Source organism: Gracilinanus agilis, chromosome 2 (genome assembly GCF_016433145.1).
Source record: "Gracilinanus agilis isolate LMUSP501 chromosome 2, AgileGrace, whole genome shotgun sequence".
In the NCBI taxonomy this organism is placed as follows: Eukaryota; Metazoa; Chordata; class Mammalia; order Didelphimorphia; family Didelphidae; genus Gracilinanus; species Gracilinanus agilis.
The window spans coordinates 267,702,781-267,714,434 of NC_058131.1; the positions used below are offsets into that span (position 1 = coordinate 267,702,781).

General features: G+C 37.9%; 1 protein-coding gene across 1 annotated transcript; it reads right to left on the minus strand.

The window, feature by feature from the left end:
• Positions 1 to 1,123: 1,123 nt before the first annotated feature.
• On the minus strand, positions 1,124 to 11,168 carry LOC123233591 (zinc finger protein 883-like). Its single transcript, XM_044659655.1, has 5 exons — positions 11,135 to 11,168; positions 9,613 to 9,701; positions 4,313 to 4,439; positions 3,874 to 3,969; positions 1,124 to 2,358 (listed from the first exon to the last, which is right to left on the minus strand). Exons 1-5 carry the CDS (start codon positions 11,166 to 11,168, stop codon positions 1,124 to 1,126), a joined length of 1,581 nt encoding a protein of 526 aa, XP_044515590.1.
• Between the last annotated feature and the right edge of the window lie 486 nt (positions 11,169 to 11,654).

Sequence of the window (11,654 nt, forward strand, 5' to 3'; positions counted from 1 at the left end):
AACTGTTCCCTCTCTCTTCTAGTTAGTAGTTCTTCCATCAGAAGAGAGAAGTCAGCAAAATCTGGGTCAAAAAATTTAATTGCCCCCTTAAATTCCTGTATTACCTTATGGGGTTCGTAAAAAAATCTAGTTCTCCTTTTGATTGAATCTAATTCTGCCTTCCCAAAGCACAGTTAACATCCTGATACTACCCCAATTCTATCCATCAGATCCCATCCCCAATGCCATCCTAATACAGGCCCCAGCTGCATGTCCAGCAGCACTATGGCAGCAACAGTGGCTTTCAATTCTTTTTTGTGAAGGACTTCAACAGTTGCCAAAACACTAGACTCATTAGTAACATCGATCCCTCCCAAAGGTCAAACAAGTCTCTCTTGTCCTAAAAGTTTCTTCTATAACACATGTAATACAATAATATTTCATCTCCTTTCTCAATGTAAGCACTGGAATTTAGTTGAACAGATGAATAGAGTCAAAAGACAAATGTGCATAAGGCACTATACATATATTGCCAAAATTGATAAACTTATTTTGAGTAGATTGAAACAAGATGTCCATAATCTGTTTGGAAGAAAATATCTGGAATCCTTTTGGAAACTGCAATTGAAAGACAAAGTCCCCAAACATTTGATATAGATGGGAGGAGACTCCACTCTTCAGCAACTGCCAAACTGGGGTGCTTATATCTTGTAAAACCACATCATCAAAGCACTGGATCCACCATCACTGCCTTATGATTCTGCCTACTTTAAATATGAATTTTAATCTCCACTTTCCAATTATGTTACTAGTACTCACCTGGTAAAACAATACCTGTCTCATAGTTTGGGATTTGTTTATACAGGTGGATCCTGAATTACAGTTTGTGTTTTTCTTAGGCCATCTTGAGCAAGCTTCTCCCAAAATTATCCTTTCTGAATGAATACTGCCTATCAATATCCCAATACCTCTTACTCTGCCCTCCCTACCAGACCCAAACAGGATATTTATCACATTCTAACTTGTGTTTGTCTACATAGACATCTTATCATCCCCTCCTAGATTGTGAGTTCTTTCAGAGCAAGAACCATGTCTTATTTATAGCTGTATCTTCCCACACAAGTAGGTGCTTAATGAATACTTGTTAATTATATTTCTGAAGTTTCCCTTCTGTATGAGTTTTTTGATGTCGGGTGAGGTGTGTACTCCACCTAAAGGCCTTCCCACATTCATTACATTTATAAGGTTTTTCTCCAGTGTGAATTCTCTGATGTTGAGTAAGATATGAAATCTGATTAAAGCATTTCCCACATTCGCTGCATTCATAAGGTTTCTCTCCAGTATGAATTCTTTGATGCTGAATAATGGAAGATCTATTGCCAAAGGCTTTCCCGCAATAATTGCATTCATAGGGTTTCTCTCCTGTATGAATTCTTTGATGTTGAATAAGGTACGAAATCTGACTGAAACATTTCCCACATTCATGACATTCATATGGCTTCTCTCTAGCATGCACTTTCTGGTGTTGAAAAATTGATGACTTATCAGTGAATGATTTCCCACATTGCTTACATTTATATGGTTTCTCTCCAGAATGAATTCTTTGGTGTTGAACAAGTATTGTACTTCGGGTGAACGATTTCCCACATTCACTGCATTCATAGGGCTTCTCTCCAGTATGAATTCTCTGATGCTGAGCAATGGATGATCTGCTGCTAAAGGTTCTTCCACATTCATTACATTCATATGGTTTCTCTCCAGTATGAACTCTCTGGTGTTGATTAAGGTGTGTACTCCGGCTGAAGGCTTTCCCACATTCAATGCATTCATAGGGCTTATTTCCAGAATGAATTCTAAGATGCTGAGTAAGCTCTGTACATCGTCTAAAAGTTTTTTCACATTGATTACAGTTGTAAGGTTTCTCTCCTGTATGTATTCTCTGATGCTGAGTAAGGGAAGAAAGATGACGAAAGGCTTTCCCACACTCATTACAGTCATAGGGTTTCTCTCCAGTATGAATTCTCCGATGCTGACTAAGATGTGTATTCTGACTGAAGGTTTTCCCACATACTATACATTCATAGGGTTTCTCTCCTGTATGAGTACTATGATGCTGAAGAAGGTGTGCACGCTGGCTGAATGCTTTACCACATTGATTACATCCATATGGTTTCTCTCCAGTATGAATTCTCTGATGTTGAACAAGGTTTGTACTTCGGCTGAAGGCTTTCCCACATTCATTACATTCATATGGTTTCTCTACAACATGAATTTTCTGATGCTGTATAAGTCGTTCATGTTGACTAAAAGCTTTCTCACATTCATTACATTCATAGGGTTGTTTCTTCCCTGCACAGATTCTCTGATGTTTACTTGGGTCTAAATTATGTTTGAAGATCTTTCCATCTTTACGAAATTTATGGTCTCCTATATGAACTCTCTGTTTTGTAATAAGGATTGAACTCAGACTAAAACTGATTCCAAATTCATTACATTCAGGGCCAGTCTTTCCAGTGAAAGCTTTCTTGTGGCCAGTGGTCATCTGCTTCAATTGTTTCTCCTGGATCTCCTTATGCCACCCTAACTGGTTAACCCATTCAAAGGGTTTTCCTAACTTGGAATACCAAAGACTATCTCTTGTGAATTTTCCCACTGTTGCTTCCCGGGTTAATTCCTCTTCCTGTTTAATAGTTGCCCTTTTGATTCCAGGACTAGTCTCCCAGTCTGAAATAAAAAAAAAATAAAAAGCAAATGTTCATTGTTCCATTTCCTCAAGGAACTGAAACTTGCTAAGGTGGTAATGGGAGAATGAAACTGTTCATTGTAAGAACAAGGTGAATGGTTTTAACAGCTCTCAAATATGACCACATGAAGAAAGAGTAGGAATGGGAAGGGAAGATCAGTATTGAAATGGAATTGGTTGTAAGGGAATTGATCCAACATACAAAGTGAACAGAACAAAGCAGACTAGAAGGTATGAATAGTGACAAAAAGAATAGACTAAGCAGAAAGGATATAGCTAAGGGGAAATGTCAGAGGATGAGTCAGGACTGGAGGAGGCAGTGTCATATCTGAGGAGCAACAAGAAGGCAAGTTTGGCTGGACCACACAGTGTGAGAATGGAAATAATATAGAATAAAACTGGAATGGGAGATTGGGGACAACTCACAAAAGACTTTAAAATGTAAAACAGAGAAGTTTATTTGATTCCAGAAACAAAAAGGAGTTACTAGAATTTACTGAGTAGGGAGGACTGACATGTTCAGAAATATGCTTGAATAAAATCACTTTTGTAGCTAAGTGGAGAATGGTTTGGAGAAGAGAGAGACTTTTGAAAGGGAATCCTACTGAAGGTTTTTGCAATAGTTCAGGAGAGAGGCGATAAGGAGAGGATAACTAGATGAAAGGACAGTAATAGGAAGCTTATCTGAGAGTGCATGAAAGTTATCTTAAAATATTTGAAGTATTTTCCTATGGAGGAAATAGATTTATTCTTCTTTGCTACAAAAGACAGAACTAGAACTAGTAAGCAGAAGTCACAGATTTCATTTAAATTTAAAGAATTTCATAACAGAGATTACAAAAAAATGGAATGGGCTCCTGAGGTCCTTCTGAGTTCTGAATTTGCTTCAAGGAAAATATGGATAATCATCTATCAAGAACATGACAGAAGGAATAAATACATTGGGTAGACAGTGGGAAAGAGGACCTTCTAATTCTAAGAATATGGTATTTTGAAGTAAAGTCCAAGTTATCAGAGAGAGTTCATATCAAATGTTTCCATCTTTTCCACAAATCTGGGAAGTGGGAAGTCTTGAGGAAAGCTACTCAATAAACATATCCAAGATTCTAATCCTTCACTGACTTCTCTTTATCTCATTCTCATTTGCTTACCTAGGCTGGTACCTTTTGAGATTTCTTTCTCCATTATCCAGGGCTCTTCTCCTTGCTGCAACTTAGATATCACATCTGGTTTGGAAATTTGATTGCCTGCTCACAGGGAAAAAAACAATTTGAGTGTTTGTGCTGGGAATACAGAAACATTACAGAATCCAGGCTCAACCTATGGTTGTTGGGATTTCTGGAAGTTGAGGAAGGGTCTGAATCCAGGCTGGACATAATGAAGTTACCCAATTCTTCCTCCTCAAATTCAAGACAAGTTACCTAGAAAAGGGAGGAGGGAATATCTTGCCTATATGCATAAGAGGGATCAGGATTCTAATGGCTATAACTCAAGCCCAAATTCAGCTAAGCATTTCAGAGGTCTTGCAACTTCTAAAATTGCAGGAATAAAGTTGAATGATTTTGAGTCACAGAGGAAACTGCCTCTTACCCAAAAAGACCAGGTTCCTATAGTTTTCCAGCATTACATCTCTGTACAGGTCCTTCTGAACATGATCTAGTTGTTTCCATTCCTCCTGGGTGAAGTCCACTGCCACATCCTCGAATGTCAATAATTCCTAAAACAGCAAACATATTTCTGTTTATGCAGGCCTCTTTCCTAATAAAGTGGTGGCAGTAGGAATGAAAAGGAGAGAAAGAGACTAAGTCTACTTGACTTAGAGAATGGTGGTGCCATGAATAGATTAATTTAGGAAGAATGAAGCTTATTTGTTTTTTTGTTTTTGTTTTTGGGAATGGTGGTGAGAAGAGAATATCATAGAGTTTAAGTTTAAACACAATCCACTCTTTCCTAGACTTTTATGAGTTTTCATACTTTTCAAGTCTGTCCGTTATGCTGTTAGGAAAGGGAAAGAGAATTTTAAAAAGATCAAGAAAACCACCTTGTTCAGTTCTCCAATCCCTCACTACTTTATTGTTTAGGGGAGGCAGCTTAGAGATCATCTAACCAGAACCCCTCATTGATAAATGAAGAAACTAAAGCCTTAAGAGCAATTTCCCACCAAAGATTCCAACACAATCACACATGTAATTAATAGACAGGCAGCACTGGTGCAGTGCTTTTTCATCAGAATGTATTTACTTTAAAGTGTTTCTGCTTGGTAAAAGGAAATTTATAAGAACAAAAAGACATGCATTTAAACTGTCCAGAATCACTTTTTTTTAAACCTTTACCTTCCATCTTAGAATCAACATTGTATATTGGTTCTAAGGCAGAAGAGTGGTAAGAGCTAGGCAATGGGGGTTAAGTGACTTGCCCAGGGTCACATAGCTAGGAAATGTCTGAGGCAAGATTTGAACCCAGGACCTTCTATCTCTGGGCTGGGCTCTCAATCCACTGAGCTACCTAGCTGCTTCCCAGAATCACTTTTTTTTTTAAACCATTACCTTCTGTCTTGGAGTCAATACCGTGTGTAGACTCCAAGGCAGTAGAATGGTAAGGGCTAGGCAATGAGGGTTAAGTGACTTGCCCAGGGTCACATAGCTAGGAAATGTATGAGGCGAGATTTGAACCTAGGACCTCCCATCTCTAGGCCTGGCTCTCATAGGACCTCCCATCTCTAGGCCTGGCTCTCATTCATGGAGCTACCCAGCTGCCCCCTTCCCAGAATCACTTTTTAAAAAAACTCTGACCATTCAGTAATTTCTCAGGAACCTTTTCAAATTTTAGAGAGGAAAGAAAAGTTGTTTAATAAATGTTTGTTAAAACCAGACTATTCACTTCCATTTGACTCTAAATTTATTCACATATAAAATGAAGAATAGGATTAGATATCTTTAAGGTCCTTTTCAGTTCCCAAACTGTAGGGATTAAAGAATAATTTTACTTCTTTGAATCACTATAAAAGTTTATAATTGTATCTATATTTTTTGGTACAACAGACTGTTGATGACATCAATAGTTTGCGTCAGGGGTCAGCAAACTATGGTCTATAGGCCAAATCTAGCCCACCACTTGTTTTTGTGTGAGCAGAAAACTAAGAATTTTTTTTTACATTTTAAGTATATAGCAAGCCAGATTTTGCTTGCAGACTATAGTTTGTTGATCTCTGGCTCTCCCCAATTTTGGCACTGTTCCTATGGGAAAATATCCTATTTTCTGGCAATTTCTAGAAACACAATGTGGTAAAAAGCAGAGAACTGTCTAGAAATACACAAATACAAACACAGGGTATAACTAGAATGTAATGATGGAAATTTTATTTTGTTTTTATGGAAATCCACCTCATTACTTTAGTCATACATATTGAGAAACTGGAGGTGAAGGCAATTTCAGGAGATCTGTAACTCTCTCATTAGACTGTGAGTTCTTCAAGAGAAGAGAATGCCTTTTATCTTGCTTTGTATCCTCCAGTGCTTGGAACAGTGCCTGACACATAATAAGCTCTTAATAAATGTTTACTGACTGAATAGCACTCATTAACCTGTGAATTAAATTAATAAATTAAAAGAGGTAGGAGATTTAATCACACTTTTAAAACTGACACATTTCTCCCTTTTAGGAAGCAGCTCAAGAAGGGAAACTTCTACCCATAAGCAAAATTGTTAGGATGAGGTTCAGCTTTCCTAGACTCATCTGACTAACCTGAACAAAGTGACAAGAAGTAAAAGGTTGAGTTATTACTACTACATATAAGTATCCTCATGGCCTACAATTTTTTTTAAGTTGCTTTGATCTGAAGTCAAGCTGATCTATGCAGATGAATAACCCTACTCCTTGTGTTTCTGACAATACCCAGTTAATTAGAGCTTTCATATTTATGCAGCATTTTCTCCACAAAAACCCTGTGATATTGATAATGTAAGTATTCTTACCCCTATTTTAAAGATGAGGGAACTGAGGAATTCAGGGGTTGAAACTGAGGCCAATACTGATGGTTTTTATAATACTGAATCCTCTAGAATCCAGGCATAGATTTTTATTATTATAGTTGCCATTTGACCCTGGACAAGTCATTGACTGCTTAAATCCTCAGTTTCCTCATCTGTAAATTGGTGATAAAAATACCCACACTTCTGATACCATACGGTTGTTACAATATCCACATGGGTTATGATAAAAAAGAGGCAATGTAAAACCCCCAAAACTCTTTCGTTCTCTGCTGTTATAGAGTATCCTCTGGAGATCTCCCATAACTATTAAGCTCTGTTGCCTAGCACTGCCTTCCCTCAATATGAGTCCCCTATATCATTGTAGCCCACTGTCTCACAAGGGCTAGTTACATCATCGCAAGAAATAAGAGAAATCAACATGGCAGCAATCCCAGCAACAGCTCCTACAGAAGTGCTGAGTCCTCTGGGGAAGTAATCCCCCACCATCCTGGTCTTCCAAAATGGGATCCAGATCACTGGTGGGCAAGTTCATTCTTCAGGAAGTCAAGATATCCATTTAGGACGACAATACTGGATTCTCCAGAGCATTCAGGAGCTTTCCAGGTGCTCATGACATGGTCCAGGTGGCCAAGAGGAATCAGCATGTCACAGAGCCCAGTAAAACCAGTCCTGGGCCTTTGGCATGAGAGCCTGCACTCTTCCCGCTGCTCCATATCTGAGGTAAACCAGGCGTCAGGTCCCATGTCTGCTTCCTCAACCTTCCCTTCTTCACCCCTTCCTATCCCAACTGGTCTCTTGGATTATGCAGACTGCTTAAGTAGAGAAGTAGTTGTGTTTTGTGTGTGTGTGTGTTTTATTAAAAGAAAAAAAAATAAAAATGAAGATAAGAAATCACAGTCTTGAAAAAATATTTTCCCATCACCTAGGTGCTTTCTAGTGGCCTCAGTAACTTGGTTTACTTTGTACTCAAGAGTAACCTAATAAACTTTGTTTGAGCAGCCTATAAAAACAACAGAAGAAAAACAGCATAGCCTGAGAGTGATGATGATGATACTAGGAAATATATATGCTAGGAGTGAGCCCTGAAAGGAGCTAGAGGTTCCAAGAGGTAGAAGTAATGCAGACCATTCCAAACATGGTTGGGGTCAGCCTGGATATAGAGGCAGAATATGGAATACAGTGTCTGAAAACCTATAAATAGGAGACTTTGTTTGAAATGTGGAGTGAATGATAGAGAGGATATGTGATCAGTTTGGAAAGGTGGGAAGCTTATGAAGGGCTTTAAATGCCTACACGGCAATATGAATGTTATTCTAGAGCAACTTCAGCTTCTTGAGGGAATAATCTGATCAGATTTGTGTTTTAGGAAAATCAGTGTGGCAACATTATGGATTACATCAGACTGCCAGGAAGAATAATCTCATAAAACTCAATGTTAATTGGTTCCCCTACAAATTCATGATATCTAACCTTTCAGCTGGGTTCTTATTGCCAGGATTTCTCAATAAACCCATTTATTTATCACCTGTTGATTTCTTATCGAATTTCCCACTGCAATTATTCTAAATTTTTCCCAATTTACTCAACCACCCAAACTTAAACAAGCCTTCACTTTACTCTCAGAAGATGATATGGACTTCTATTTTAATGAGCTCATGAAGCCATCTAATGTGAGCTGCCTTTCCAAATCTCTATATTCACTCTTCTCATATTTCTTCACAGACAACTTCCAAACCTGTGCCTTTGCCTAGGGCTTCACTTCCAAACTCCACAACCACTCACATTTTGAACTGCCTAGTGATTACCTTCACTTTGTTGTGTTGCCATTATCTCAAACTCAACATGTCCAAAATTTTTCATGGTTCTTATCAAATCAATTACTCTTACAAGTTCCTGTATTTGTCAATTATAACAAAATGTGCCTAGTCACTCATGCTCAAAACCTGTGTTATCTTTGATTGTTCCCCCTTGCTCACCCATCTTACCTAATCACGTACCGAGTTCTACCAATTATGTTTCTACAATGTTTGCACAGTTCACTCCTTCAGATACTAACTAGTTGTATGACCTCTGGGAAAGTCACTTATTCTTTCTGTGTCTGGTTTCCTTACCTGTAAAGAAAAACTTGTGCTCTGTTCCCTTCCAGTTATAAACGACCCAATGATTCTCCCCTCTCTTCACACTGCCACTCTCCTACTATAGGCCCCCATTGCTACCTTTTGAGACCATTAAATAGGCTAGCTGAGCTTCCTTTCTCTAGTCTTTCTATTCCACTAATTTATCTTTCTCACTACTGCCAGATAATTCTTCCTTGTGTACAAATATGATCATGGCATGCTTTATCTCAAAATCTGTCAAAGGCCCTCTACTGTCAACCAAACTAATAAATCTAGTCTTAAAAAAAAAAAGACCTCCAAAATCTGGCACTACTTGCTCTTACATGACAAGAGCCTTATCTCACATTAGCCCTACAATATTCTAGCCAAACTGGAACATTGACCTTCCCTTGTACACAATCCATGTTTTCCTACTGCCCTGCCTTTTGCTCATTCTTTATATCTGGAATGTTTTCCAGTCCTAGATAAAATTACAAATAACTTTTCCCTCTTTGGATATTACAGTAACAGTTTGTTTGTATCTTTCTTTTTGTTTCAAAAGTATCTTACCTACATTGTAGTTTATATGCTGTAGCCATCCTAGTATACTCGAAGTTACATTTCTGCATCTTCTCCAGTATCCTACACAGTGCTTTTATGAGGTCATTATTTTAAAAAAAAAGTTTTTTTTAATTGAACTGAGGCCTATCCTGTCCATTCTACCCCATAAAGATATTGCTATTTTATGAACTCTCTAAGATAAGATGGAACTTCAGGAAACAGACTGAAAATCCCAGTTTACCTGAGGCCGGGATAGCAAAAGACCAGGAACCATATCCTCCATTTCTGAGCTTTCCATTTGTAGAAAGGTGAAGCCCTGTGAAGGCAAACCTGTGGGGCAGAAGAAAGGCAGAACGATGATAATGATACTCATTACAATTTTTCTAATTGCTGATTGTAATTGACTACTTCAAAAGCTCCAGGGTGGACACTTCCTACACTTGTATAGATTGAAATTTTTCATCCTACGCAATTCTTGTCTATGTCTTTGTTTTTTAATATAAATTTGATTTTGCTTTTTTAAAAAAGAATTTAACCTCCCACTTACTTTCCTCCTCAGTCCCCCTCCTTCCTCTCTCTGCCCTTTCAAAACAAACAAATGCAAAAGCCTTAAAATAAATGTGGATAGTCAAGCAAAACAAATTTCTGCACTCGCTATGTCCAAAAATGTAAGGTCATTTTGGTTCTTGAGTATTTATCATCTATTTGTCGGGAGCTGGGTGGCATGCTATATTTTAAGTATCCTAGAATCAGGGTTGGTCATTGCTTTAATCAGGGTTCTTAAGCCTTTCAACATTGTTTGTTTTTACATTGTTGTGGTTTCTGAACAAATTATTTTCTTGGGTTTGCTTACTTTGTTTTACATGAATTCATAAAAGTTTTCCTAGGTAATCTATGAAGTCATCCTTTTCATCATTTCTTATGGCATAATATAGAATTTCATTATATTCATATATGATCATTGGTTTAGCCATTCTCCAATTGTTAGGTATTTGCTTAGTTTTCCTGATCTTTGCCAATATAAATAAAACTGCTAAAACATTTTTTGATCTCTTTGGGATATAGACTTAGATGTAAGGGTGAGATAGTGGGAAGGGGCTTTGAGTTCATCAGTACTTTTCCTCACTGTCTACTAGAGTATATTCTTGTTTTGTTTTACCACAGGGATCTAGTAATTAGACCATAGTAACATGGCTATTCAAGTTGTTCCAGAGTTGGCAGTGACCTGCACTCCCTCATTGCTGATGGTGTTCCTGGTTAACATCTGTTCCTTTTCATATTTGCAATAAACCTTTGAATAAATCCATAGCTATTTCCCATACCTCTTAATTTAAACATGTGGATTGGCTCATTTAGCAAGTTAATACAATAATATATGTGAATATGGTAAGAAGAATGAAAAGTCCAAATTCAATGAAAGTCAAAATGGCAGGAACATCTGGAGGGATGAACGATTCACAACGCAGGGTCTTTGGCCTACTTTTCTAAACACTTATAAGTTCTTTCCTTCAAATGGAAGGTCAATGAAGTATGTATGATCTACTTTCTGTTGTTCCAGAAGCTACTTGTTATACACATTAGAGCTAAAAGGCAAGGACTGAAGGATGAGACACAGGGGCCTAAATAGTATCCCACCCTGAGCAGCTCACACCATGAGGCAGGGTACTACCCAAGACTCACCACATTCCAGAAGGAAGGTCAGATCACCTTTCTCCCACTCTACTGAAATATTTCCCCACCAGCGATCCTTTGATAATTCTCACCTTTCTTTTCCTGTACTTTGATCAGATCCTCCATAGTCAATTCTTGGTTACTGTTCTTTAGATGTGGTGACTTTGACCCAAGACCTGATCTCATGTAGAATAATCAGAACTACTCTGGGATCTGCTTCTTGCTGTCAATATCTGATCTCTGTCCTGAAATATTAGCTTGACAGGCCTCAGATCTGACTTTTTCTCCAAGGATAAATATCTGTTCTCTTGGAATATCCTCCTCCACCTTTACTTTTGGCTGTTTATTCCTATAGAAAGATTGAGAGACATTGGATCAAACACACTTATACATTCTTCTGTGGTTCAGCCTTTTATGAATTTGAACTAGTGTCCCCTCTAAAGTCTACTGCTGATGTTATTAAGATGGCTCCAGCATGGAAATCACAAGTCTTACACCAGCAACCTCCAAAAGAAGGTCAAAGCCCAATATGTACAGTGTTCATGCCAGGAACAAACAACATGAGGTACTATAATTATTGAATACTTATAATGCATTTTTTTAAGTAAACCC

Coding starts and splice junctions, on each gene's coding strand:
- LOC123233591 (XM_044659655.1), bottom strand. CDS start 11,168: ATGGAGGATCTGATCAAAGTACAGGAAAAGAAAG. Junction 9,702..11,134: donor CAAAGTACAGGAAAAGAAAG/GTGAGAATTATC, acceptor TCTGCCCCACAG/GTTTGCCTTCACAGGGCTTC. Junction 2,359..3,873: donor CTCAAAAGGTACCAGCCTAG/GTAAGCAAATGA, acceptor AACATAATTTAG/ACCCAAGTAAACATCAGAGA.